Source organism: Pipra filicauda, unplaced genomic scaffold, assembly GCF_003945595.2.
Source record: "Pipra filicauda isolate LSUMZ 115617 unplaced genomic scaffold, ASM394559v2 scaffold2_size9829703_pilon, whole genome shotgun sequence".
In the NCBI taxonomy this organism is placed as follows: Eukaryota; Metazoa; Chordata; class Aves; order Passeriformes; family Pipridae; genus Pipra; species Pipra filicauda.
In genome coordinates, this window is record NW_024104421.1 from 7,543,918 (window position 1) to 7,571,475 (window position 27,558).

The 27,558-nt window shown below is 43.0% G+C and overlaps 1 protein-coding gene across 2 annotated transcripts; it reads left to right on the forward strand.

Annotated features, from left to right (window-relative positions):
- Positions 1-3,330: 3,330 nt before the first annotated feature.
- MKRN1 (makorin ring finger protein 1) lies at positions 3,331-25,232 on the forward strand. 2 transcript variants are annotated; one of them, XM_027743787.2, is made up of 9 exons: positions 3,383-3,567; positions 11,705-11,833; positions 15,965-16,191; positions 18,936-19,076; positions 20,893-21,119; positions 21,604-21,818; positions 22,506-22,616; positions 23,067-23,205; positions 23,632-25,232. In XM_027743787.2, the coding sequence occupies exons 1-9, from the start codon at positions 3,398-3,400 to the stop codon at positions 23,842-23,844; spliced, it is 1,572 nt and encodes a 523-aa protein (XP_027599588.1). In that variant the 5' UTR covers positions 3,383-3,397; the 3' UTR covers positions 23,845-25,232. The 2 variants fall into 2 exon arrangements, with proteins under 2 accessions (XP_027599589.1, XP_027599588.1); XM_027743788.2 differs by lacking the exon at positions 18,936-19,076 and having other exon boundaries at positions 3,331-3,567.
- Positions 25,233-27,558: the final 2,326 nt, after the last annotated feature.

The window sequence follows — 27,558 nt, forward strand, 5'->3', positions numbered from 1 at the left end:
TGTGTATGCAAAATAACATTTTTGGAAAAAATGCACAAATTATAATGACATCATTTAATTTTCCACTAAATCTGCAGTATTCTAGGAATCTATCTGGGCCATCCCATTGTTAACATGCTATCAGGCAAGATGATTTAGTAATCAAGCCAGTCACTCAGTTTCCAACTCTCAGCATCATCTCAAGATGATCTTATGCAATGGGCACCCCAGTTCAGCCTGTCAGATAAGTCAGGGGTAAGAATGTGTTGCTTGATTTGCCATTTTTCTCCTAAAACCCAGTGGAAAATCAGCCTGTTGGGTTTATAGCTCAGCCTTCCCGTATGAACCCGTACGTCTCTGAGACAAAATGGAGCTGCTCACTCAGCTCTCTGAGGGTGCTCCTGCGATCTTGTGCATATCCTAGGTTCTGGAATTGTGCCCAGCAGGCTTCTGCAGTGTGATACATGGCTGATGATGGTTTGGGAGCAGTCAGAACTACAATGTGTAGATGAGAAAGGAGAGAGAGCCCTGGAGAACAGCTGGTTTGTAAGTAACAAAACAGGTTTGTAAGGAACTGTGGGGCAACATGTAACTCACTTCTCAGTCCCATCTGCCTGCAGTGACCCACAGCTCGCTGCTGCTGGTACTTCCCCCTCCAGGCCTCAGAAGTAGAAGTTAATATTAAACAGGTTGCTGAGTAAAATGGGAGTGGCTGGGAACAAAGAAATTGCCATGGCAAATTCCTGCTGCCTGCTGGGAGCTGGGCCCTCGGGCCACCCTTACATTTTCATTCCTGAGTGATTCCCACACCAATTACCATGTCCCCCCGAAACCTTTTGTCTCTCAGGGCCCTCACTATCCAAGGCATTAGGGAAATGGGAAGCTCCACATTACTTTTGTCATGTCTGCCCTGGGACAGTATATTCCTTTCCCTGTGTACCTGCTTTCTGAGAGTCTGTTAAGAGTTGTTAGGCTGGAATTTGCTTACTGGTGTTTCTCTGTTGTAGAAGGTTGCTTCTAGGCCACCAGAATCCAGAAGAGGTAGTAGAGACATGCAGAATCACAGAGAACACATTTGACCATTTATTTATTTTACTTTTGTGAGAATTACAGTGCTTGGAACTGCCTGTCTTGCCAGGGCAACAATCTAACCAATATGAAGGTCTGACAAAGTTGCTCTTTAGTGATTTAACCTCTTTAACTGTCTAACATCCTTCCACTTTCATCAGGAGATTTTCATGATCATTCTAATGGATCCAAAATAACTTTCCAGTTTATCTTAATGGCTTGAAAGTATTTGATTTTCCCCCCCCTAGTATGAACTATTTTTTCCTCCTGCTGTTTCTAACAGAATTCAAGACTGAACATACACACCTGGTGCAGTTTTTAAACTTTTGTTTCAGTGCTGAACATCGTATGAAAAATGCTCTGTGATGGAATCAGGTGCAGAAAATAAGTTTCTTCTTTTTGATATGAACTTTTTTAAAAGGTCTTCCCAATTCTCATGGGTTAGTTTTCCACTGAACATCCAGGCTTTCTCATAATACAGATTCGTGAAATTGAATTTACAAACTCTCCGGCATTGATAATCCCGGGAAGAGTCTGCTGCTCCCAACTATCAAGGCTGCACAGAGAACCTGGATCAAGCTCTTTGTCTGGGTGCTCCTTGTCTTGGGTAAATGTAGCAGTGAATCTGATGAGAAACTTGTTTAAACATGCTTCAAAATGGCTTTTTGTAGTCTCTTTGCTAACTCATGCTTTCTTCTTCCCAACACCCCCCACGACAAGTGTGTCCCATACAGTGTCCTGGGAAGGTGTCCTGAGGTGTTTCTCATTGGTCCTTTGTTTAACCCCTTCCTATTGGCTGTTGACCCTTTACCTGATGGTTTTTTCTGTGTGACCCTGAACTTGTGATTGGTCCCCTTTGACCCTCCTAAAAGCTTTATAAACCCCTTCCCAACAATAAACTCTCTATTGCCTCCTCTCCACGCCGGTGTGCTGTCTCTGTGCCTGCCATGGGACCACGTGCGTGGGGGGAGGGAAGGGCACCTCTCCCCTCCAGGCTCGGGGCCTGAGAAACCCCTGTCGCTAGAGTTCCCTTTCCCCCTCCCTCAAGACGTTGGAATGGTTCTTCAGATGGAGATGGAACTAGAACTGGGCTCCCCCACGTCATGGGTGGGGAAAGGGATCCAGAGTTAAAGGTTGGTCTTATACAATCATGTTCATCCAAGAACTGGACATCTCTGTGCCCAGACCTGAATCCTATGTAGCTCAGCTCCTAACAAGCCTTTTTTTTTTTTTTTTAAATGCATACCTGTACCCTGATTTGAAGTCTCTTAACACTGATATGTATATTTCACCTCCTTTTAATTCAGAGTTGTGTTTGCCCAGGTCTGGACTCTGCATATACCAGAAAATGCCAGCATTCACATTGCCTCATTCCTTAGGTCCTTCGACGGCACTCAAGTCACTGTTTCAAGGCAACCTGAGAACAGATTTACCTCTTCTCTCCTGTCTAGTGCACTTCCTAAAGTCTGGTCATCTTAGGATGGTGTTCTACTGCCTATTTTTAGAGCAAAGGCTTCATTTCAGTATTTTCTAGAGTGACTGATGGCTTGGATATGTTTGATTTCTTAATATATTTTTAACTAGGGAGGCAGAACACCAGTAACACTGCTCGGACAGACTTCCCCCTTCACCTCGCCCCTGCACCCCTGCTTGTCACTGTCTTTTTGGGGTGTGTTTAGTGCTTGGCTCAAGACTCCTGTCAGTGAGAAGCCAAGGACATGATGTGGATTGGGCAAGCAGGAGTTTCACAACCAGGATTTATTACAGAGCCAGTGAGGTCGGGAGAGACCACGGCGGGACATCCAGTCCAACCTCCCTGCTCCAGCCGGGTCGTCCTGGAGCACGTGGCACGGGATTGCGTGCAGATGGTTCTTGAATATTCCCAGTGAGGGAGATATTACGGCAGGAGGAGGCGATGTCTCTCAGCCCAAAAGCGCAGCACGGGGTGGTTCAGTCCCGACTTTCGGGTCGGGCTTTTGAGGCGCCACTGACCCGTTTTGCTCCCCCACCTCCCGGCCGGCGCCACGTCGCCGTTCCGTGTTGCTGCCCCCGGGAAAAAGCCCTTTCCCGGCGCCAGCTGATTCTGCCGGGCGGGGCGAGGCCCGGGCGCGGGGCAGCGTCGGGGGCGCTCCCGCCGGCGCCGCGGGGGCGCGCGCGGGTCTCTGCGGCCGCGCGGGGGCAGCACCGGCCCGGCCGCGCCCCGCGCGCTCCCGCCCGCGCGCCCCGCTCGGCCAATGGGAGCCGCCGCTCAGGAGGGAGGGGGCGGGGCCTCGGCGCGCTCCGCCCCTAGGCCGGAAGGCTCCCCTCCCGGAACTTCCGGCGCTGCCGCCGCCGTGCGGGATAAACAGAAATGGCGGAGGCGGTGGCGGCGCTGGAGACAACGGCGGGTGCGGCGGCCGCGGCTCTGGGCGCGCCCGCGGCGGCTGCGGGAGCGGAGGCCGCCGCCTTCGACTTCGCGGCCGTGCCGCCGCCCTCCGCGGGGCCGGGGGGAGGCGGCTGGACCAAGCAGGTCACCTGCAGGTACGCGCCGTGTCCGCGGCGGGGCGGGCGGGGGGGGGCGGGCGCGGCCGCCCTTCCCTGTCCTTCCCTTCCCTATCCTTCCTTTCCCTTCTTTTCACCCCGCAGGAGCTTTTCCCTCATTGCCGCCGCTTCCCCCCCCCCCCCTTGCCCCTTTAACCCCCCCCTCCCCCCACGGTCACGTACGCGCGGCGCGCGCCCGCCCGCGGGGGCGCGCGCCCGGCCCCGCCCCGCCCCGCGCGCGCCCCCGCGGCCGGCGAACGGGCCCCGCGGCCTGGCCGGGGCTGCGGCCGCACCGGCACCGACCGGACCCGCCACCGACCCCGGGCGGGGCTCCCGCGGGAGGCGGCGCGGCCGCGGCTCCGGGCCCGCCGGTGGGGGCGGTGCGGTCCTGGCCCCGACCCGCGGAATAGGGTTTGTTTCTGGGGCCGCGCCGCGCCCGGGGCGGTTTGGAGGCGCTGCCGGCGCCTTGCGAGGAGCCGCGGGCTGCTGTTCATTGTGTGCGAACGGCCCCGCAGCGCCCGGCGCGAAGGGCGGCCGGAAAGGAGAGGAAAGGGAAGGAAGTGCTGCAGCCGCGTCCCGCAAAGCGCGACAGAGCAGGAAATGCGAAGTAATTCGAGCGCTTGTGCGTTTAAATCCACATTTAAAATTGGAAACGAATTCCCGATTGATGCAGCGACAATTAGTTATTAAAGAGGAGAGCAGGAATAAGTCAGGGCAGGCTGCAGGAGGCGAGAAGCGCTGCTGCCCGTGTCACACCGAGGTGCTGCGTCATTTCCTATCGGCAGTTTTCCCTTAAACCGTATTTCTGATAAATCTTCTGTGTGGGGTTATGCAAGCCGTGCTGCGTGTTTTAAAGCTTGCCAGATGGACTATTTTTAAATCTACACTGCTGGTCTGTTGGCAGGCAGAAAGGAATTTAAAACAGTTTTGTGAATGCAGACATATTAGTTTGTATGAAAGCAAATGGTAATCCAAGATTAACATCGAGGAGTATGTCCTGATTTTTTTTCAATTTTATTTTTAAATAAAGAAAAATAAAAATAATAATTTTAAATTACTTTTAGCCCGAATAAGTTTCCGAGCAAGTACATTCCGAGTCACTTGGAAGTAAAAAGGAACACCTCTTGGGCAGAAAGGAAGAGGCTCCAGATCTTGCTTCAGCTCTATATCTGTCCTGCATTTTCTTTTTAGATTTGTGCCGATTGCAGGTTGCAGCAGCAGGATGAAGAGCTGCTGCTTGGCTTTGGCAGGAGCTTGCTTGCTGTGTCCCTTCACTGTGCTGCTCAGTGTGCCCTGTTTAAAACGTCCCTATTCGACATTTATTTTGGCTAATGCCCTACTAACTGGTTCCCTTTGGGAAGCACCGTCTGTCAGCGCTCTAGGAGCGCTCTTGCAGAGAGCTCCTCCGGCGAACCCCCGGGTTAATGTTTGATGCCGGGCACTTAAACGTGAGGAGGAAGTGGCCGAGGCCCGTGCTTAGCTCAGCTTTACGAGCGAGGCAAGGTCAGTGCTCCTTCTGTATAGATTGCCTCGTAATTTCTGGAGATTGAAAGGCTGAATTAGCCAAATTGGATTTGTGGGACGGCTATAGACAGGTATAGATGCAGGATCGATTTATTGAAGACAGTAACTGCCATAGTACAGAAGCAGTCAAGTTCATCAGGGTCCTGCAGTGCAGTCAGTCTGTCTAAGGAATATATTTAGTTACAAACACTCTGGACTAGCAGGAAGCTAAAGCTACTCTTTTGTAATGGTTAATGTGCTTTAATGTGAGCTTAAACAATGAGATCTTGGCCAATGATCTGATGAACATCTCCATTCTTTGTTCTCTTTGACTAATCCTGCTAGTTATCCCATTGCCTGCTTTATTAATTTTTACAGGGCTGTTCCAGTTGTAGGCAGAATAGCTTTCCTCAGACTTTAAAGTGAAATTAACAATTTTGACTTGGTCTTCTGGGAATGTGTAATAAGAATTTTGGGTTTCTAAGTTTGGTTTCAGTAGGATGTATTCATATTCAAGAAGATATGTTTCTTATTATTAAATCTTGGTTTACTTTTATAAATGAGCTTGAGGATTTAACAGTAATATGAAGGGGTTAAGTTTCAAAATGCACATTTTTAGTGTGGGAGGTACAGCAGTTTCTGTCTGAGTAACACTGCACAATTCTGTTTGTTCACAGGCTTTTTTACTTGAACCATCATAAGGGTGACAGTAAATGCTGCCTGAAAAACTTCTGGGAGACAGTGGTCCCTTCAGTATAAATGGGTTAGCACTTCATGGCTGCTAAAGGAATACTGCTGTTCCATTGGAACTGGGAGGTTTAAAATTAGTAGCATAAGTGCTTGCTGCTCCTTTGAATACCTGATATGATAAATAGGTTGGCTAATGAGTTTTAATGTACCAGTGTGATATCCTTGGGATGGATGATTAATATCTCAGAGTGGGAGACACAGTGACTAAGATGAAGGACTTTGATTTCTCCTAGGCATAGTTGTGCTGATGTTACCCTTCTGCTTTTCTTGCACCTAAAGTTTAGAAGTCTCACAGTGAAATATAGGAAATCATCATATTCCCTAAGAGATGATGGAAAATAGTTTTCTAATATTACTTCTGTGATTTAGCTGTTTTCAGGGCTCTTGTGCTTTGTAATAATTGATATTTTTAATCTGGAACAAATAGCAGAACTATTCAGAACTAGTTTAATATTCTGATCTTTTTCTTATTGCTGTCTTTGAAATAAGGAAAAGACTGGTGATCCAAGTTTCTCAGTCCTTCAGTTGAGATGGATACATGGTTTTATGGAGTAGTGGTATAGCAAACCTATTTTTCCATAGTCTTGGCACTGTTTGCTCCAGATACTTGTGTTTTCCAGATGTCATGTTAAAAGTCATCAAGTTGATGTAAATAGATTACATTTCACTTGTTTGTTTAATAACTGAATGTAAATAAAACCCTTAGCAACTAATTGGTGTCTTTTGAGAGCTGTCTACATGTTTGTACCTTTGCTGTTCTTTCTGAAAACCTAGGTCATAGAATCATAGAATCATAGAATCGATTGGGTTGGAAAAGACCTCCGAGATCATCGAGTCCAACCCTTGGTCCAAATCCAGTCCATTTACTAGATCATGGCACTCAGTGCCACGTCCAATCTGCGTTTAAAAATCTCCAGGGACGGTGAATCCACCACCTCTCTGGGCAGCCAATTCCAATGCCTGATTACTCTCTCTGTAAAGAATTTTCTCCTGATATCCAACTTAAATTTCCCCTGGCGGAGCTTAAGCCCGTGCCCCCTTGTCCTATTGCTGAGTGCCTGAGAGAAGAGACCAACCCCCACCTGGTCGGAACTTCCCTTCAGGTAGTTATAGACGGTGGTGAGGTCACCTCTGAGCCTCCTCTTCTCCAGGCTAAACAACCCCAGCTCCCTCAGCCTCTCCCCATAGGACTTATGCTCCAGTCCCTTCACCAGCCTTGTTGCTCTTCTCTGGACCCGCTCCAGCACCTCACTATCCTTTCTGAACTGAGGGGCCCAGAACTGAACACAATACTCAAGGTGTGGCCTCACCAACGCAGAGTACAGGGGAAGGATCACTTCCCTGCTCCTGCTGGCCACGCTATTTTTGATACAGGACAAGATCCCATTGGCCTTCTTGGCCACCTGGGCACACTGTTGGCTTATGTTGAGCTTCCTGTCAATTAGTACCCCCAGGTCCCTTTCTGCCTGGCTGCTTTCCAGCCACTCTGTGCCCAGCCTGTAGCGCTGCAGGGGGTTGTTGTGGCCAACGTGCAGGACCCGGCACTTGGCTTTATTGAACTTCATCCCATTGGAATCAGCCCATCTCTCAAGTCTATCCAGATCCCTCTGCAGAGCCCTCCTGCCTTCCAGCAGGTCGACACTCCCTCCGAGTTTGGTGTCATCAGCAAATTTGCTGATGATGGACTCAATCCCCTCATCTAAATCATCAATAAAGATATTAAACAGGACTGGACCCAACACAGACCCATGGGGACACCACTGGTGACCGGCCGCCAGCTGGATGCAGCTCCATTCACCAGCACTCTCTGGGCCCGACCCTCCAGCCAGCTCCTAATCCAGGAGAGGGTACACTTGTCCAAGCCATGTGCTACCAGCTTTTCCAGGAGTATATTATGGGAGACAGTGTCAAAGGCCTTGCTGAAGTCTAGATAGACCACATCCACAGCCTTCCCCTCATCCACCAGGTGGGTCACCTGATCGTAAAAAGAGATCAGGTTGGTCAGGTATTTATCTGTCTTTTCATAGAAAGAATGTGCAGTAGTCAATTAATGCCTTAGTTCAGTGCAGCACCAGGGATAAGATGTGGGGCACAAACCTGCCTGTATTATTCCTTCTGTTGCTGCTCTGTTCTGGATCTCCTGATAACGTCTTGCCAAAGGAGGTTATGGAGAAAAAGGGACAGGGAGCTCAGTGCTATTAAGACCAACTTTTTTCCCCCCTTTTTCTTAAGGTTACTAACTCAAGTAGAATGTCATCAGCCACTAATATGGCTGAATGCTGTGCTAGATCAGCATGCTTAGCCTCTTCCTTACTCCCTTCTTCCCTGGGAATTCCCAGTCTCTTTATGGCACCTGAAGAAGCTAATGGCTGCAGTTGGCTGTTATCTGAGGATCCCTGTCTGCCAGGCACAGCCTGGGGTTTGAACGAGGCTTGCTGTTGGGTGTGACATTCTAATTTAGCAAAACCAGTAGTCTGATAAACAAAACAGCATTACCTGAAAGTAGAAACATGAAGTAAAGAACAAGCCCCATGTGAATAAGGAAACCCATTGCAAACTTCAAAAGCTATGGAAAGAAGCATTACATATTGATATAAGGATATGTTGTTTTGATCAAGGCATTTGTAACTAGCCACATGTTGAAAATTCTTCTATTCTGTTTGTTGGTGTCACTTGTGTTTTGTACAGTCACGCAGTGAACTGAACGGGGGAGATGATCTGGGCTTGGACTGACGAGTTCTGTGGTAGGTTCCCTATGCAGCTTAACCAAGTTATGCTTGTATATTTGAATAGGAAAGGCAGAGAGCACTGCTGCCAGAATAATTGCTTTTTGGATGACAGCATCACAGAGACTCAGAGAAAATCCAGTTATATACTCGTCTTGATCTAATTTTACTTTTTCAGATGAAATTAAATGTGTTCTCTGACTACCTGACCAAATGCAAGTTTCAAATATCCTTCTGCGTGTCACTGAGTGAGGCAGATAAGTCATCTGTCTCTCATTTTATGGATGCTTTTTTTGCTATAACGAGAATGAAGAGGCTGGTATTGCTGTTGTGTAGAGTTAAATTTAATAATCTGTGTGTATAAAGATGCTCTCCAAAATAAGTTTTGTTACCTTTTCCCCCAAAATAATGCACTTTGTTAATTTCTTGACGTGACTAAAGCATGTTTTAGCCAAATGCTGCGATTCGATATGTAAAGTCTTAAATTCTTTGTGACCTTACAGTAAAAATCTTACCTCTTGGTGAGGGGGAGGGTTGTGGAGGAAGTTGGTGTAATCCTTGGAGAAATACATTTTTCTCCCCTCCCACTCCAGCCTTCTTGTTCAAATGATGCTGAATTTGCTGTTTAGGATTGAAGACCTTAAAAAGTGATGTGTGAATTAAATTGAACTTGGGAGTGTTTTACGTTTGGTCCTTTTCCTTATATCCTACCGTTTCTCTATAATGAATTGTGACAACTTTCAGAATTATACAGAGTCTGTATTTGCGGAGGATTTCCTAACCTAAACTGGGAAAGAAAGAAAAAGACTTGGAGCTCCATTTCCTCTGTCTGAGAAGCAGTGGCAGAGTCTAATTTTGAGGCTTATGTACTTAGGATAAGTCGTGTTGACCAAGTAGTTTCTATCAGATGTCCTCACTTCAGACTGGTGCCTTTCTCTTAGTCACTTATTTGAGCTGTAGCGCTGTCCCAACACTTTGTTGGCTTAAGGAGCAGTGTGGCTGGGCAGTGATCTGATCTAGATTAAAAATAACCATGGGGGCAGTGAAAGGAATGTCACGTTCCATCTGCAGCCATTTCCTGGTCTGAGTCAGCAGGTGGCTATGAAGTTGCTGCCCCAACACATGGGGGAAGCAATGCTGTGTAGAAATCAGCAAAGGGTAGAGATAACACTTTTTAAAGAACAAACACTAAACAACCTGAATTGGTTTTTTTACCCTATTGGTATGACTCTCATTTCTTAAAAGCAAGCAAGCCAGAAATTCCAGTTATGTTCTGGTTCTGTGAGTTCATGGGTGGTTGGGTTGTTTTTTTTTCTTTTGAAGTGACTTTGTTTGTGGGTGGATTATGATATTTTGGTGGTGGGTGGGGGTTTGGTGGTTGGTGGGGGGTGTTGTGTGTTTTTTGTTCACAGCAGAGAGTGCAAGGCTGGGTATTGTTCTGTTTTTGCAACACCCTGTTCCTGGTGTGTGCTGGCAGTTTGTGCTGCCACTTGACCCTGCAGAGCTCATCTTGGTCTTGGACTGCTTATTTTTTATGCAGGGCCACATTTCTTACCTAATAAATATGTGACTACAGTGTACAGGCAGGGGATTTTGAGGGTGAATTGCAGCCTGATGGCAAGTGTCAGCTGGTGGTCTGTAAAACCAGTTCAGATTTTTTTTAGCCTTAGTATGTTGAATACACACTGGTATTGTGCATCTCTTAAAACTCAACCCCAGGTTTAAATATCTTCCCTAATACTGGATTGCAAATGTCATTTGGTGAATTATTCACTTGGTCTTATCTGACTTCCTAAAAATATATTGGACTAAATAGTTGTACAGAAATGCTTTTGCAGTTCAACAACTTGTCACCTTTCCTGTTTAGGAATATCAACTGAATATACTGTTTTATGAAGAGCTGACTGAATCTTGGTTTGGGCTGCTGAAAGATGATCCCTCTCTCCTGTGCTGGTTGTGTGGCGGTGTAGTCAGCTGGTTGGAGGACCTGGTTCTGCTGGCTGTGCAAAATGGTGGAAGTGCAATAGGAGGAGGGCAGGACTGCCCCATTCAGCAGCAGTATGGGCTTAGAAGGGCATAATCTGCTTCTCAGTCTTTCTTCAAGTGGTGTTTTGTGTGTAACCTAAATCCTCACAAATTTTCTTGTTTACGAGGTCTTCCTATTTCCAATGAGTTCAGAGTTTGCAACTTAGTTGGTGTCTGGGGACCAATACTGCTTCTTTCTCAACTGAAGTGTTGGTAAACATAATTACCTCTAACATAGGTTTTGACTTTTTTTTTTCTTTTTTTTTTTCTTGACTAATACTTTTATGTGGATTGGGAAAGATGTACTTGAACTGGTATTTTCAGTTGTAGTTTTGATGTGAACATACTGAATCTGAATAGTTACAGTGCTTTTTGTTTCAAGAAACTTGAGTCTTCTAGGTTAAAATTAAAAAAATTAAAATTGAAAATGACTGTTTTGTTTTCTTGAACAGCTGAATTGAAGATTAAGCTTGTGCTACTGGACATGCTAAAATGTAGCAAACTGTCTTCAAAAGCTTTGAAACTATCCAAATCTTTCAAGACAGGCAGCACAGTACTGAAGCAGGGTGCTTCAACTGATTATTTGGCTCCTATTGCAGGAATCAATGTGTGTGTTTTGTCAGATGTAATTATCCATCACAAACATGATTTGCATTCTTGGAGAGGAAATTCACTTTTGATTGAATTATTTATGAATTCAGAATAGATTTTATCCCTCAGGCATTTTGTTTAGGGTGTGTCTGGTTTTGATTCTTTGATTTGGTGGTGGGATTCTCTAAGGTTTTTGCTTGTATCAGAACACAGGAACTACAAGTAAAAACTTTGTCCAAGACTCTTTCCTCTGTGTCATGGCCCAGGATAACTGTTTGCTTTACAGGGTTTTTTCAGGCTTTTGTAAGGGCAGGTCCCTAAATGTGCTGTGCAATTCAGTGGAATAGCTGAGGCTTCCTCTTTTCTCAGATGTTCTTATTTTTATGTTTATACTGGAGCAGGGTCCCACGAGTCTTTAGCGCTGCTCTTAATTGAGCATACCTTGATTTATAGAATAACAAAATCATCCAAATACATCCAAATACAACTTGTTTGCAACTTCAGTGCTTCTCCTTAATTCACAGTAATCTTTTGTCTTGCAGATACTTCATGCATGGAGTTTGCAAGGAAGGAGACAACTGCCGCTACTCCCATGACCTCTCCACGAGTCAGTCTGCCATGGTGTGCAGGTATTACCAGCGAGGATGCTGCGCTTATGGAGATCATTGCAGGTAAGGAAATGCTCTTGACCCTCCTGCAGCAGTCCTTTCACTCTGAATCCCTGAGTAGAGAGCTCACAGAACGGCAGTGAATCTTAGTGTTCTCCTTTTTCATTGCAACTTCAGAAATTTAAAAAAATAGCTTTTCACGTACTCTGTTCTCTTGCTGAGTAGCAGTGTTTGCTTTGCTATGCAAATAAGTGAGTGAAGGTGAGACCTTGCTTTTGTAAAAGTAATAGTTGTCAAGATGGGGGGTTTACTTATTTATTTATTAATAACGTGAGTAGATTAGTTGAAATCTGAGACTACATTCAGACTAGTTGAGTGGATAAAACTGAGTTACATTTGTTAAGTGACAATAAAAGCTGAACAGGTAAGAATTTTTTTTCCTGGTGTTGTGTATCTCTTGAGGAATTGGTACTCTGACACTTGAACTGCCATTTTGGAAAAGTAATTGGAGTTTGTCATGTAAATACTAAAATGCTGCCTGTACAAAATAGTTGTACATTATGAAAACATAGTATGAATTAAACTGTACCCCTGACATTATTAAAAAAAAATCAACTGTGAAGAAAGGAAACTGATATTCTCCTAGTGGAGCAAAGCTTTACAAAGGCCTAGGGGTGTTTGTTTTGTCATACATTGATTTTACTGAAGTTTATCAGAAGTTTTAACATTCTGTCTTATTGCAGTTCTAATGAATGACTAAATATTTGCATCATGATTTAATATGGTAGTTCATAGTTAGCTTTGCTTTCACATATGTATAAGAAAGAGAACAAAAAAAGCCTCTCTGTAGCCTTCTGTGTGCCAGTGTTGCTTTCTTGATCATGTAGATCATGGTCTCCAAGCTTTGGATCATGCCTCCATCAGTGAAAAACTGAACTCCCACCAACATACATATTAATTTATAGTTTATATGTATCTGCTGTTGTGCTAATGTTATGTACATTATAAAACATACACACAAATCAGAATTTAAGAAAGGATGTATTAAAGGTGAAATAAACAATATTTAATAAAAATTTTATAAACAGTCCGAAACTTGTTGCTGTCACTAAAAGCCTTATTAGTAATAATATTTTTTTACTGACAGTAATGTTGATTCAGTGGGATTCACTGTTTTCTAAAATCTCAGTTTAACACTTTGTAATAGTTATTTGAAGGTCCCATTTCGAGTTCAGTTTTTTTCACTCCTTGGTTTTAATGGCCGTCAGAACTGAAAAAGATCTTTCACAGAGATACACGGATCCCAAAGGAAGTGTATTGTTGGCTGCACTTACTAATGTGTGATAAATTTAGCTGGTAAATTTCCATTTTCCCTGATGTCAATCAGCTGTTCTTACAGATTAGCTGGAAGGTGTTGCATTGTTATATTTTTAGCAAATGGGTTCAAAATGCACAGGAACTCTGAGTTTGGAAGATTTTTAAACATGTTAGAGAATTGTTTCCAAGCTTTAAGTATGCAAGATATGGAAGTTTTTTTTTGGAGTTGACACACTTGCATAGTTTTTGCCAATAAAATTGCATAGTGATGGAAATATTTCATTTTCAAAATGTTGTCTGCATACCACAAGTTTCTTTCAAAGAGCAGTTACGTGTTCTTAGAACGTCTTTGCCTTGAAGGGACACTCTGAGTGTATTTGGTTTTGGGTTTGTTTTTTTTTTTTAATATCTGCTCAGTAGCTTATTACTAATAGTGACTTGTCATCATGGAAAAGGTCACAAATTTGGACCACTTGTCTTTGTGAAGTAAACATACATAACTCATCCTTGAGTCATCAATTTTTAAGTGCTTTACCATGAGATAATCAGCAAACATCTGTGTGATAGAAAAGATTTTTATGGTGGCTCTGCAGCTCTTAACTGTTGTAAACGTTTGACTATTTAAAGGTCTTGTTTTTACAAAATTGACTATATTGATGGCGTTCTTTAGTTCTTGGGTGCTTCTGGATCCATCTTTGCTACAATATCTTACCTATGAATGAGGCAGTGAATGAATTTCTGGCGTGGTGTTATCTCTGGAACCTTACCCTGGAATAATTTATTCTGGTCAGAGCAGGTGCTCCTTCAGTGATTTCACTTGCAGTTTTCCCATAAAGCATTATTTTTATTAAAGTAGTCATTTACTGTTGAAAATGTTTCTCTTCTGGTACATCTTTTCTTTGGTGTCTCACAAAAAGTAGTTCTTCGTGTATTTTATTATTGAAACAGAATCTAACAAGTATAAGCTGAGACATGTGAGAAACATCTGTACTTTCTTCCTGTACAACAAACTCCTCACACTAGTTCTAGTACTTGTTTCTTCAGATCTCTAGCAGTGTTTTCTGTATGTTTCCCAACAGTATTTGCTGACAAAGGAATGTGTTTTACTTTGTCACCATATTGTTTTCCATATGTAGTTTCAGTCATTTTTACCACAGTAGGAAGAACAAGTGGTCCGGTGGTATGTGGCTTTTTGTTTTTCATTGTTATGTAACAAGCCTCAGAAGAGGCTTTTAAACACTTTCATGAAAAGTTCTCTAAAGCACTGGGTTGAGTATGGTATGACTTGAAATGTCATGGGAAAAAATTGTAGAGGTTTGTCTTCATGTTCTGGATGTTCAGATTTTCAGCGTCTTGCTAACTGAGATGGCTTCGTGCTATCATTAGCTAATATCTCAAGGTACAGTATACACTGAGGGCAAGGTTCTTTGTTAATAACAGTGGATGTAAATCCTTGTTTCAAATTGCCTTCTTGGTAATCTTGATTTATTTTGTGCTCCCCCTCCCCCCAGGTTCTTGTCAGAGCTGAATAGGCTGGCATTGTTTTTACTTTGTAGAGTGGCTGATGAAGAGCTTGCAGTAGTAGGAGTAGAAGTGCTAGCTCTGACATTTTCTTGTTTGCTTTTGCTCACATTATCAGAACTGTCGTCAGTACACAGTTGCGGGAATCTTTTCAAGGCACTTGTTCTCTTTGTCAGGGTTACTTTAGGTAAAACAAGATATATTACCTGTCAATCCATTTAAGTGGGCACAAGCAAACTGCAATGTGTTGCAATATGCTGAAAGTGAGTGAATGAGGGGCAGTGCCACTGTCAGCCCCACTGGGTGATGGAACACCTGCTCCTCTTGCAGGGCACCTCGTACGTACCACACGTGGGACCCTCTGACATATGGGCTGAGTGAGGACACTGCTGTCAACCTGTATGTTAAATATTAATACTTTCTTTTTTAAGGGGGAAAAAAAATTACAAAAAGTTCTAGTATTCTCTTCCTGCACCCCAGTGGTTTGTCTTGCACACCTCATAGGGTGCATGCACTTTGGAGGCCACTGATGTAGAGGACTGAAGGCTTGACTTTTAAATTTGGGCTTCATAGGATTAGGATTTCAAAGCTGACATTTGGTTGGGAGCATCTCTTTAATGTGCAAGAACTGTGACACTTTGGTGTTTTCAATCTGACAAAAGGTAAATTAATCACAGTCACTTAAAACTTTTGTATGATCTCAAAAAATTCCCTCCTGTTGTCCTTGAAATTAGGCAGCAAATATCCAAGACTTCAAAGGTACACTTGTAATTTATTTTCCCCGTGTAGTCTACTAGTTGCTAGAAGACAGATTTTTGAGGGAAATGGTGCTTTCCTGTTTGTGGGTGGTAGGGATCAAAGTGTTCTGAGCATCATTTTCCACAGTGAGTTGAAAGAGGCATTAGAAATAAATACTAAAATTCAGTGTAAAATCTGAATGACACAACATGCTCAGACACAGGAAAAGAATCATTTATGTTGGTGGGGTTCTCTGAAGTAAAGCTGATTGAACTAATTTTTCTCATTCAGCAGTACTGCGTATGCACAGTAGGTATCTGACCAGTTGTAGACATAATTGAAGTTCTGTCTGTGTAAATTAAGTAAAAATTGTGTTATGCTGCTCCATTTTCTCTAAAATCATGAGTTCCTTCCGTTTCCTTAAGCAGTGCTGACAGATTACACAAGTGGAAGCATGTCTTTATAAAGGGTCATCAGTGACTTTCTCTTTCAAGCCATTTCTAGGTCCTCCTTCCAAACAGCACGTTCACATCTTCATCAATTTATTTCCAGTACATTGGTCTGCTCTACAAAAGTATTTTTTATGAAAAGTTGACATGATGATGTTTGTCTTTTTAGGTATGAACATACCAAGCCACTAATACAGGAAGAAGTGGCAGATGTGAATCCAGATGCAGAAATCTATCCCTCGGTGTCCTCAGACTTCGCACCGCTCCCTGAAACAGTTGAAGAATTTATTGCTGAGATAGAAGATGAAAACACGGATCTGGCAGCTGCAGGAGTAGGTGCTGAAGACTGGGTGAATGCTGTGGAGTTTGTCCCTGGGCAGCCATACTGTGGACGTGGTAAGCTGATCATGGGATAGCAGTGGATTTCCATCATGGGTCAACAGTTTGTGAATAATTGCACATGTAGTGCATTTATCTTAATGCTTTAGGGTACAGCTATTCATATTTATTAACCCCTTCAAGTGAGCTTGAGTTTTCCAATGTGAAGTTGGACTGACTGTTCCGCATCAGTTATTACTGTTCTTCTGAAACTGGGTGTACTTTGACAGTCTCTGCGTGACTGTGTTTGCTGTGCTGTGCCTCTGAATGACTTGGGGGGTCTCTTTCTGTCAGGTTTAGTTTGCATATGTGATTGGAGAAGAAAATATTGGTGATGCAATTAATATCACTACTCTGGGAAGATAATCTGCTGCCTTTGTGTTTTGTGCCAGTTGGCTTGTTTCAGGGTGTTTTTGCAATCTTTTAAAGGTTTTTCAGTGGAGGTACAGATTCCTGTGGAATGAATTGAAGCCTAATGTTTGCTTTCATTCATCCATGGCAGTTAGGCCAGAGGCCGAAAATGACTTATTCTAGTTACCTTTCTGAGACTGAACTTGCTATTACTGTGACAGACCATGACGAGAATGAGACTGAAGAAGCTCATCATATGGGACCAGGCAGTTTGAGTAGCATAATTGTCATCTGCTTTCCCTGCAGAAAGGTAGTACAAAGTCTTAAATTTTAAGTGAAAAGCAGGCTGAAGGTGTTTACTTAAAAATCGTTTCAGTTTGGCTCTCTAATACTGAAGGCCCTGAGTATTTAAATTACTGTGTGAATTCAAAATGGACACCTTGTGTCCAGAAGAGTTCAAAGTTGCCATACAGTGCTCAATTATATGCTACTTTGTCTCCACAGCACTACTCAGATTCTCAGATCTGAAAAGAGAATTACCTCTGTGTTCCAGGGTGCTGCTTACAGCCTGCTGTGATCTGGTTTGAGGAGAGTGAAGAGGAAAGGAATGACCAAGTGACACAAACAGTTTGCTAGTGTTGTTGAGATGTTTGATTATGGAGTTGTTTGATGAATGTGTGACTTCAGCATATCCCAAAGGAAGAAAAACTTGACTGCTACCTGTTAGTGTGTCACCTTACAGTCAAAAAAGATACAGCTTCTGTGCTTGTTGAGACAAAGGATCCCTTTTTTTTAATACTCTTTCAACCAGAATAGAATAGTTTAGCTTGGAAAGAACCTCTGGATTTCATCTGGTTCATTTCCTGCTCCAAGGTTGCCAGGGGCTTTGTTTAGTTGAATCTCTATCCTTAGAGATGTTCAAAGTGCCATAAGCTCTGGGCATCCTTTGCAGTGTTTGACTTCTTTCACAGGGAAAACCTCTTTCCTAGTATGTAATTGGATTTTTCTCTGCCTCAGCTTGCCTTCTGCCGCTTGTCCTGTGCACATCTGACAAGAGTCAGTCTCTCTTCTTGGGCTTCAGCCTCATTAATGGCTGGGTGGCCCTCCACTGGAATCAATTGATTGCGAGTTTGAACAGCCAGAGATCTTTTAAATACACCTACTCCTTAAGGAAGAGCTGGTGTTTTCTCTGGAATTCCTGAAGTGTACGAATTTTTCATTATACTGTCAACTTAGTTTAACTGAAACAGTTTCTTTTTCTAAGGGTCAGGCTCACTTTTCATGGAAACTTGTGCCAGATTAAGTTAAATAACATTCTCTTCTGTGAATCTTGTTGCAAATTCTGTTTTATATCCTTTCAAATTTGATGTATTTTAATGTACAAACATACTCAGCCGTTTCTGTTCTGAACAGTGCCGTGATGCTAATTCCCATGGTGACTTGTTAAAAGCTGTGTTTGAAAAAGCTTTACTGTTCTGAAGCCACTGTCTTTTTGAAGCTACAGAAATGAAGTGATCAGGTAGATGTATGCAGTATGTCCTACAGTGTAAAGCCTTACAGATTATTCTTGTCAAATGCCTAGAGAAATGTACAGATGCTTAGTAACTTTAAAATGGAACTTATTTGTCAAGGTTAGCCAGAAGCCTGTGTGTTTTAAGTTGTCTTACAAATGATGAACATTCAGGGGTGGCAGTTTAACCATTGCATAGCTTGGGCTATAATGCTTATCTTCTAGTATGAATCTCTGATTTGAGACTAAACCTGGTATCTTGAAGTTCACTTCAGTACCAGCAGTGATTCTTTGGATATTCACTTGTTTGTTGTACAAATGTGCCACATTTCCATATTTGTTCTGCAGCTACTGCTGCTACATGTTCTGGAGTATTGAGGAAGAGTAGAAAGGCAGAAATACAAGAAACACTGAATTAGGTGGCTGTTTCCTGGTACTACAAGATGAATGTATTTGTTGCTACAAAGTGTGTCCCAGAGTGGAAGCAGGTGGTGTGTGGATTGAAGGTAACAAACCAGTTTTTCCACTAGCATGAATTTAACCCTGTTGACTGGGAAGTGGGCAGTGAGAAGGTGGGGATTGAGTCCACCTACTGGAGAGCAGTGGTTTGGGAAACAGCAGACAGAATCATAGAGAGTGAATATTACTCTGAGTGATGTTGGATTTGTAACTACGGAGGCAGCGGAGTCTTCTGAGTGTCTCTAATTTTGCTTTCAAAGAGGAAGCAAAACTGTAGTTGATATAGAAAATATGCATGCTGTTCCAGCCTTGCAGTAAAGAGTTTCTTCCTATTTCTAATCTAAACTCACCTTCTTTCAGGTTGAATTTCAGTTTGAAAGCATTACCCCTTGTCTTATCGTTACATGCCCTTGTAAAAAGTCCATCTTCATCTTTCTTGTAGGCCCCCTTCAGGTACTGGAAGGCCGCAATAAGGTCACCCCGGAGCCTTCTCTTCTCCAGGCTGAACAACCCCAACTCTCTGAGCCTTTCCTCATAGGAGAGGTGTTCCATCCCTCTAATCATCTTCATGGCCCTCAACTAGGTAAAAAATCTGTAACAACATTAACTAAAACAAACACTGGCAAATACAGCAGTTGAGGGAATAAATTCTGGATGGTAGTTGTGATTTTTGTTACTTCTTTTGGAAGTGAAGACCATGGATTTCAAATGGGAGAGGGCAAGTGGGATTTCAGGAAGTACGTACCTATTTTCATATTATACTGAGCTACTCAGAAGAGTAGGTAGAGCCTAGTATATGGTTTCTTGTTACTTTTCTTGGTGCTAGGTCACTAGAACTCATGGGGAAGAAGAGGTAATGAACATGCTTTGGTTGGGAATCTCTGACTGAAAAGTGAGCAGGTTGGCAGGTGACTTATTATTCTATTACACACCTGCTTTAGAAACACATGTTTCTAACGAACACACTGGTCCAAGATCGGTGTGAGTGACTGCTACAGTCAGACATGGCTCAAGAAGCAGACTTGATCTTATTTTGAGAGCTAATTTTTTCCTACACTAATCTTCAGTATTTGCTTGATCCCCTAAAACTCTGAGGTCTCAGGGACCTGCTTTTTCTTTACCTATGTCCCCAAACTAACAGACTGATACATGCCTATTTTATCTCTTTGCTCCATGGGGTTGAAAACTGCCATTGTGCAGCCTCTGATTCATTTTGAGAAGGAGTTTGTCCTTCACTTTAGCTGATCCAAGTATGCTTCTGGTAGTTTCTGATAACTTCTCCAAATCTAGTACTTGAACAGCTTCTAAAAGTTATGCTTTCTTACAGCATGGATAACTTGTTACTCTTGTAACAGCTGGTTATGTAAATGAAGTCCAGCTGCTGTTCTTACTGGTATTTTTTCTGAATATAATAATACTTTGTTTATTACATCCTCAATTTCACACTGACTGCTTTTATCTTGTAATTTAGTGATCCTCCTGCTTATGTAATAATCTCAAAAGGCCTGTTTGACTCGTGGTGATCCAAACCATGGTGTGTTCAGGAGGTGCAGGGAGAAGTGTTAAGCAGCAGCTGTCTAAATGGGGAAGAGAAACAATACAGATTTCAATTCAATTTAGAATTAGGTACAGGAATTCACTTAGGGTTTTGCAAAAGTGATGGCCAGCTTAGAATGCAGTGAAAATAGCCTGAACTTCAGTTTCTTAGGTTCATCTGTCTAGGCGATAGACAGTATCTGTTTAGGATAGGTTTTTTGGCAAATATGTAGAACTGAGTTAGTTTGAGAGGCATGAAAACCACTTCTGTGTAATTCCTAGAGATGCATGGGAGTCTAGAAATGAAAGTTTGTTCATGCTGAACAGCAACGTGCTAATTAACCTGCACATAAGGAACTGCTGATGTGGTGTTCCCATACTAGCATTTTATTATGCTGGATACACCTTTATTACTCCCTTTATTAGCTGTGTAATTTCTGGGGACAAAAACTGTTAGCTTTAGCTGATGTGAAAAATTTAGCTGATGTGAAATTGATTCTAAAAGTAGAGAGAGATCTGTAGCCTTTATTTAATTGTTGCTGAACCAGAATATGTATAGCAATGTATTTAAGAAGCTGAGGACTACTCAGAGTTTTCTAGTGTGGACTTAGCCTGTAAATGGATCTACCCTGACCACTGAAGCCTTGATAGCTTTAGTCTTGCTTGGGTTGAAGGATGAAGAAATTGGTCTTGAAATTTCTGGAGTGGGAAAAATAACTGTTAGTTCAGATTGAGGGTGCATGAAACTTGGACTGAAATGAACCTTGGTTGTTTTTATTATTCTCTTTGGATAACTTGAATGTTTTTACTCTCGGTGCTCTAAATCCGAACGTATTGCTTACTGTCTTTCATTCTGTTCCCAGCTGCCCCTTTCTGTGCTGAAGCACCCTTGCAGGAAATGGTGATTGAGGAAGAATATGAAAAGCAGCAAGCAGATGTGGAGATAAAGAAGGAACTGTGCCCCTACGCTGCATTAGGAGAGTGTCGTTATGGAGAAAACTGCGTGTACATCCATGGGGATGTGTGTGATATGTGTGGCCTGCAGGTCTTGCATCCAATTGATGCTGCACAGAGATCTCAGCACATAAAGGTAAGCAAACAACTGTCTGGTGTTAAAGAGCTCCAAGTTATTGCTTCCTAGCTCTCCTCAATCACTCGTTACTAATCCCTTCCATTTGAAGGTGTGTGCAGGTCAGGCAGTGAATGAAATTCCGGTTGTAAACTAGACTGTTTCCTGTCATGGCCCTACTCAAAAGCAGCTGGGTTTCCTTATCTGTGCTGGGAGAGCAATCTGCTTAAAGATCCTAAAGCTTTTTTCTTTGCCTAGTAAAACTGGATGGTCTTTTAGATTGCCTTTTCATGTTCACAAGGAAAATCTGAAAAAGGAATTTGAACTCTGAACTGATCGTTCCCCGTCTGAGCAAATTTTATTTTGAGGATAAAGATTTTTTCAGTTTAATCATACTCCATTCAGAATGGAAAACAGCAGAGTAAAACTGAGTTTAAAAACCTGCTTAGACCTCACCAGGTGAACAGTTGTCTCTGTAGTCGTTTTCTTTGTCTCTCCTTTTCAGTCTTGCATTGAAGCTCACGAGAAGGACATGGAGCTTTCCTTTGCCGTCCAGCGTAGTAAAGACATGGTGTGCGGGATATGCATGGAGGTGGTGTATGAGAAAGCTAATCCTAGTGAGCGCCGCTTTGGGATCCTCTCCAACTGCAGCCACACTTACTGTCTCAAGTGCATCCGCAAGTGGAGAAGTGCTAAGCAATTTGAGAGCAAGATTATAAAGTGAGGCACTTTCCCATTTCGATTGTGCTTTGTTACTATGGAAGAACTTAGTAACTTGTGACAACTTGCAACAGACTTCTAGATGCAGACTGCACAGAGACTGCACTTACTGCATACTAACTTAGTTTGGAAGTGAAATAATTGTTGGGGATAACATTTACACTCTGATTTGGTTAATACATTTTAAGTTGGCTAAACTCAATGGTAGAAAATAACTGTTTATTTAGTAGCATGTTGTCCAGTGGTTACTGTTTATGTCTTGGACATTCAGACAGGAATCTAGAAACAGATTAACCAGTTCAGAATGTATGCTGCTTAATTCATTACTGCCCTGGAGCATCACTTAGTTGACAAAACATTACTCCATCTAAGGCTGTTCTAAAAAGTACAGACTTCCAATCAAATAAATACAGGAATCATACCAAAATAAATTTATTTAATTCTAAAGAAAAAGGAGTCCGTGTGAAGTGTTTTTTCAAGCTTTTCTGAGACAAGCTGCCATTGCCGTTGAGTTCTTGAAGAGAGTTTAGGTTATCCTCGTGTAAGAGAACGTAGATTGAAAAGGTCGTACAGCAAGTATACAAGTGCAATACCTCTTTAAAGATGGATATGTGCCATGACTTGTTATATAGGAGGGAGAGCGCCCTGTAATGTGGAATTTTGCAGCACAGTCTGTTCATTTCCCAGGTCCTGCCCAGAATGTCGGATCACATCTAACTTTGTCATTCCAAGTGAGTACTGGGTGGAGGAGAAGGAAGAGAAGCAGAAACTCATTCAGAAATACAAGGAGGCAATGAGGTATGAGCAATGCAGCCTTTTGTCAAGTTGAGACTGCAGAGATAAAGGCACACAGGGAGAAGGGTGTTCATGTAAAGCCCCCCTCACACCTCCTTTCCACCACCTTGTGTGAAGTGCATCTTTGCCTATCTGCCCACAGATGCATGCAACCACACAGTCCCAAAGCTATTCCTGTGTTCTTTGACCTCAGTCTTTTCCCTTCTATACACAAAATGCTGGTGGTGTAGCCATAAGGCAGTACAAGCTCGTGCACTGCAAACCATCAGTGTCCCTCTGCATGCATTGGCCCAAACGTGTTGTGTAATACATCACTTCTGTGCGTTAGTCTTACACTGACAAAATACCTTCAGCCCCTGGTACCTGAGATCCTTGTGGACCTACAGGTAAATGCAGTTCTGAAGCCCGGTTGGGGTCTGCACTCAGTAAGGGTTGCGATATTTTCCTTTCCAGCAACAAGCCATGCAGGTACTTTGATGAAGGCCGTGGAAGCTGTCCATTTGGAGGGAACTGTTTTTATAAGCATGAATATCCTGATGGCCGCCAAGAGGAGCCACAGAGACCCAAAGTGGGAACATCGAGTAGATACCGGGTCAGTGCTGCTGTTTGTTTGTTCTTTCCATACAGAGAGCACAAGAGGGGGGTGCATTATGTCTTCTGCCTTGAGAAGAGGACAGGGAGATGTTGACTTTTTCCTTCCCCCCCCCACCTTCTGATAGACCTCTGTAATGATGAATTTGAAGGAATCAGTACTCTGAAGTTTGTGAATGCTGGAGGCCAAGATGAAAAGACTAAATTTGAAAAACTTTCTTACAACATATTGAAGTAGAAATATTGGTTAGCATTAATAGGGGTGTGTAAGGGTAAATTCTACTGGAGGTCAGTATCTCCCTGAATGAGAACTGTGATTTCTTGCCTGTCAGAAAGTACACCAGGGGCTGAACGTTGCCAGCCTCTGGAAAGGCTCCCGCTTTGTACCATGTGGTCACCCGGGGAAATGCTTGTGTTCCGCTTGCAGGCCCAGCGGAGGAATCGGTTCTGGGAGTTCATCGAGGAGCGGGAGAATGGTGATCCATTTGAAACCGATGAGGATGAGGTGGTGACCTTTGAGCTTGGTGAGATGTTGCTTATGCTGTTGGCAGCAGGAGGTGACGATGAGCTAACGGATTCCGAGGACGAGTGGGACTTATTTCATGACGAGCTGGAAGATTATTATGACTTGGATCTATAGCACCTATCAGTGGAGTGTGGACTGTTGTCTTGGCTTCAGGCAGTAGCTATTACCTGTGGTGTTGTGGCAGTGCCTGTGTTTCTCCTAGGCAGGCCGATCAATTCCAGGTGCTGTTGTAATAACTTTTACCCAGGGTCTGTCTCTTCCCATCCCCTCCTCTCCCACCCCAGGAGTGTTGTTTTTCCTCTGTTTAAACAAATAACAAGAAATAAATCTTTAAAATGTTAGTTTTTGTAAAAATAAATTTAACTGTCAAACAGTTAGCTTAGGTTTGTTGCTTCATCTGTGTACCCAACAGAGTTCACCCAGTTCCAGGGTTAAAGTGTTTACAGGACTTCCACACTCATTTTGAAGAGCCCAGATACAAAAATGAGCAGTGGCCATGCAGTGGGGATGTAAATTGGCTGATGGCCCTTCTTCTGTCTTTGTACCATTACTTCTGATTTCAGGCCAGATACAAATACTCTTTCTGGCATCAGCTCCGTTCCAGCCCCCTCATGTACACGTCTTCATTTGTGATTTTGGTCTCTGTTTACTTGCACATTACTATTACTACTGTGTAACCAGAACCAGGTGTGAACGTTCTGGGTTTTTACTGTGTTTAGCATGAAAGGAAAATGTCTTTGTGAAAGGAGAACTCTCTATGTGTATATACCGATAAATGTGGAGTTGGACCTCAAGGATGGGGAGACTCTGTAAGTTAAAAAATAACAAAACCATCTTTCATCCCCTCTTGGTGCATGAAGTGTAGCCTCCAACTGGACATGAAACTGGTTTAGTGGTCTCAGCCCAGTCTGCGGCAACGATCTTAACTATCGCTTGACTTGATAAACAGCACTCCCTAATACACCAGCTCTATTTCATGTGTATGGTAGGGTTGTCAGGAGCAGAAATCCGGTTAGCCAAGGTGGGGTCAGAGGAACACCAGAGAGGACCCTTTAGCTTTATCGCTCTGTAAGTTTTAGAACTTCATGTAAACACTTAAGCCGTGAACTTTGCTAGGAAATCACTGTTCCCCTCAGCTGCTCTGAGGTTCACGTGCTCTCTGCAGCTGAGTGAGGCAGGTTGCCTGGTAAAGCTGTTCAGTTTATGTGACTTACTGCTTACAAAGGCAGTCATGCAGTTTCTGGCTGTAATTTGCATTGAGAAATTACTTTGCCACCAAAGCCCCGGCACAGGAATTTTAACCTTGCATTACATTATTGCTGTTTTTTATTGACTTGTGGATGCCCCGTGATCTGTTCTCCTGCTGCTCTTGTCCCCTAGACTGCCTCTCCTTTCACTTTTAAATGGAATGAGAAATTGTTCTGAGGTCTATAACGTATTGTTTTGCAGCTGCCTTTTGTAAGAAGCACTTTTCCCAAATAAAAAAAATCAAAAAAATTAAACAAGAAGTCAGTCTGTTCTTTTATGTTTGAAGCTTCTGTTTTTCAGCTTGATTATTTTTGTGTGTTTCTGTAAATATAAAGGCATTTGTCACTTTTTCTTAACTCCTCCAGAACTGTGTCACTCTCAATATGGAATTTTAGTATTGTTACAACTTTTCTAGCAAAGAGCCTGTAATGTAAGGAACACATTCTGCACAGACAGCTGAGGCAGTGGAAAGGTTGAAGGAATATCTAGGGCCATTAGTGAGCACAGATGTGGCTTGCTTTCTCAGAAGTAGTTTTTGCAGTATTGTATTACTTTTATTTGCCCTGAACAAAGCCCCAGTTGCAGTACATATTCTATCCATAGTCTCCTGTCGTAATGATGTTGGCACAGCAAGCCCAAGGACTGCTACAGGCCACTTCCTTTGACTCCACATGCTTCTACAAGCCTATGTGTGTTCAGAAAGAAGCATTTTTCTGCAGAAATACATGAAGTTGGAAGTAAACTAGTAAAAACTTATTTAGTTGCTGAAGGATATGAATAAGACAACTTTAACTGAACAAACTAAAGCCATCTTTGGGTTGGTTGGTTGGTTTGGTTATGTTTGTTTTTTTTTTCCAGGACCAACTAGCGGAGGGAGAAAAAGAATGTAATTTGAGCAAGTGACACTTAAAACTGATATAGGGAGAAACAGAAAAAATAAAAGCCTTCCTCCCCTCCGTGGTGAACATAAGTTGCTACATCCTATTGGAAAACTGCATTCAAATGTAAGTTTAACAAAAATGTGTTCTGGTAAAGTGGAAGAAGGTAAACCTTACCAGCCAGAGCACACACATGCGGTTCTTTTCATAAGGGGTGAGAAGTGGTGTGCTTTACTCTGTGTGGGTGTCCATGGGGCACAGTGGTGGATGCTCCCGCTTCTGAAGCGGCTTTCTGTGGGTGTTACAGGGGAGGCCGAGGACACACAAATGAATGATTTGCTCTGGGGGAGGCTGTTGGGTCCAGCTGCAAGGTGACTGATGTGGTCACGTGCATCGTGACAAGTAGCTTCTGTTGCTCTCACTTTGAATCGTGCTGTGGTTCCTGTTCTGCAGGTTCAAGACCCGCATGTATTTGTCACCAGGCAGTACTGTTATGTGCCACTTGTGTCTGAACCTTGCTGGTGGGAGGTTTGTTTCTAAGCTTGCTGTAGCATTGTGATTTCTACCCTCCACCCATCCCAAACTGGAACAACTGAAAATAGTAGGGCCTTTGAAATAATGTTAGTAGGCTGTTATGCTTTTCCTTTGTAAGAACAGGAGTAATTTCAGTAGAATTAAGGCAAACTTTTAATGTAAAAAGATGGAGGGTGACAACTTAGGCTGTGCTATGTTTTCTTCAAGTACATACCTAGGTACAGAAACTGAAGAGGCCAATCAGAGTAATGTCAAGATGAAAAGGTATCAAATCTCCATAACCTTCTACCAGCAAAGTCTTGATTTCAAAACAAAAATCTTCAGAAAAAGATGCATGCTCTCACTCGAAGTGCCTTGACTTTACTCCCTAGGCCAGGGTATATACATTTAGTTTAATACAAAACTTTGCCTCTTGTGGTAAGCACAGAGTTATGTGTGCTGCCCGTTCTCACTGCTCTGAATGGGATGATACAAGCTAAGAGTACTTGTGAAAACCTCTGCTGCTTCAGTTCAAACGGTGGTAGCACAGCTTGCCCTTGACTGTAGCCCAAGGTGGATTGTAATCTTTGAGGGGATGCCTGATGCATGTAATGAAATACAAAGTAGCTCACCTTGCCTTAGCAGGAAACTTATGGGGTGTCTCAGGTTTGGAACAAAACTTGTGTAGCTGAAATTATCAATGCTGCAGCAGTTTAAAAGGACAGAGAGCCCCCATGTAATCCCCTGGGATCGAGATACAAGGGATCAAGTAGCTACAAAGGGATCAAGTAGCTACAAAGTCAGTTTAATGTAAGCATTAGAGAGACATTATTAAACTAGTTGTGGTGAGCCTCACTTCAGGTTAGCAAAACTAGACTTAGCAGAGAAAACTGTATAAGTAGTGATAGTCATGGACACAGTAGGAGCAAGGAAATGCAGGACTCCAAATATGCTAAGCTCCTGCCCTGTTATATATAGATGTGCTGTTTGTCACTTGCTGTCAAGCCAGAGTCAACAGCTTGATGTGACTGCATTGACAGAGGTTGTGCAGGCACCTGAGTGCTGATTTTTAGAACAATACTTCTTATACTTTACAGCATAAGAAAAATACTTCAAAAAATATTTAAAAGTCCGACCCATCTCAAACTGCACATTCCTATTACAAGGTGAAGTATTCTTAGGAAAAAGG

Bases quoted from the DNA above. Each gene is read 5' to 3' on its own strand.
- MKRN1 (XM_027743787.2), top strand. From the start codon at position 3,398: ATGGCGGAGGCGGTGGCGGCGCTGGAGACAACGGCGGGTGCGGCGGCC. The intron at 19,077-20,892 runs GTAAAAAATCTG...TTCTGTTCCCAG, and splicing joins TCTTCATGGCCCTCAACTAG to CTGCCCCTTTCTGTGCTGAA. The intron at 21,819-22,505 runs GTGAGGCACTTT...TTCATTTCCCAG, and splicing joins TTTGAGAGCAAGATTATAAA to GTCCTGCCCAGAATGTCGGA.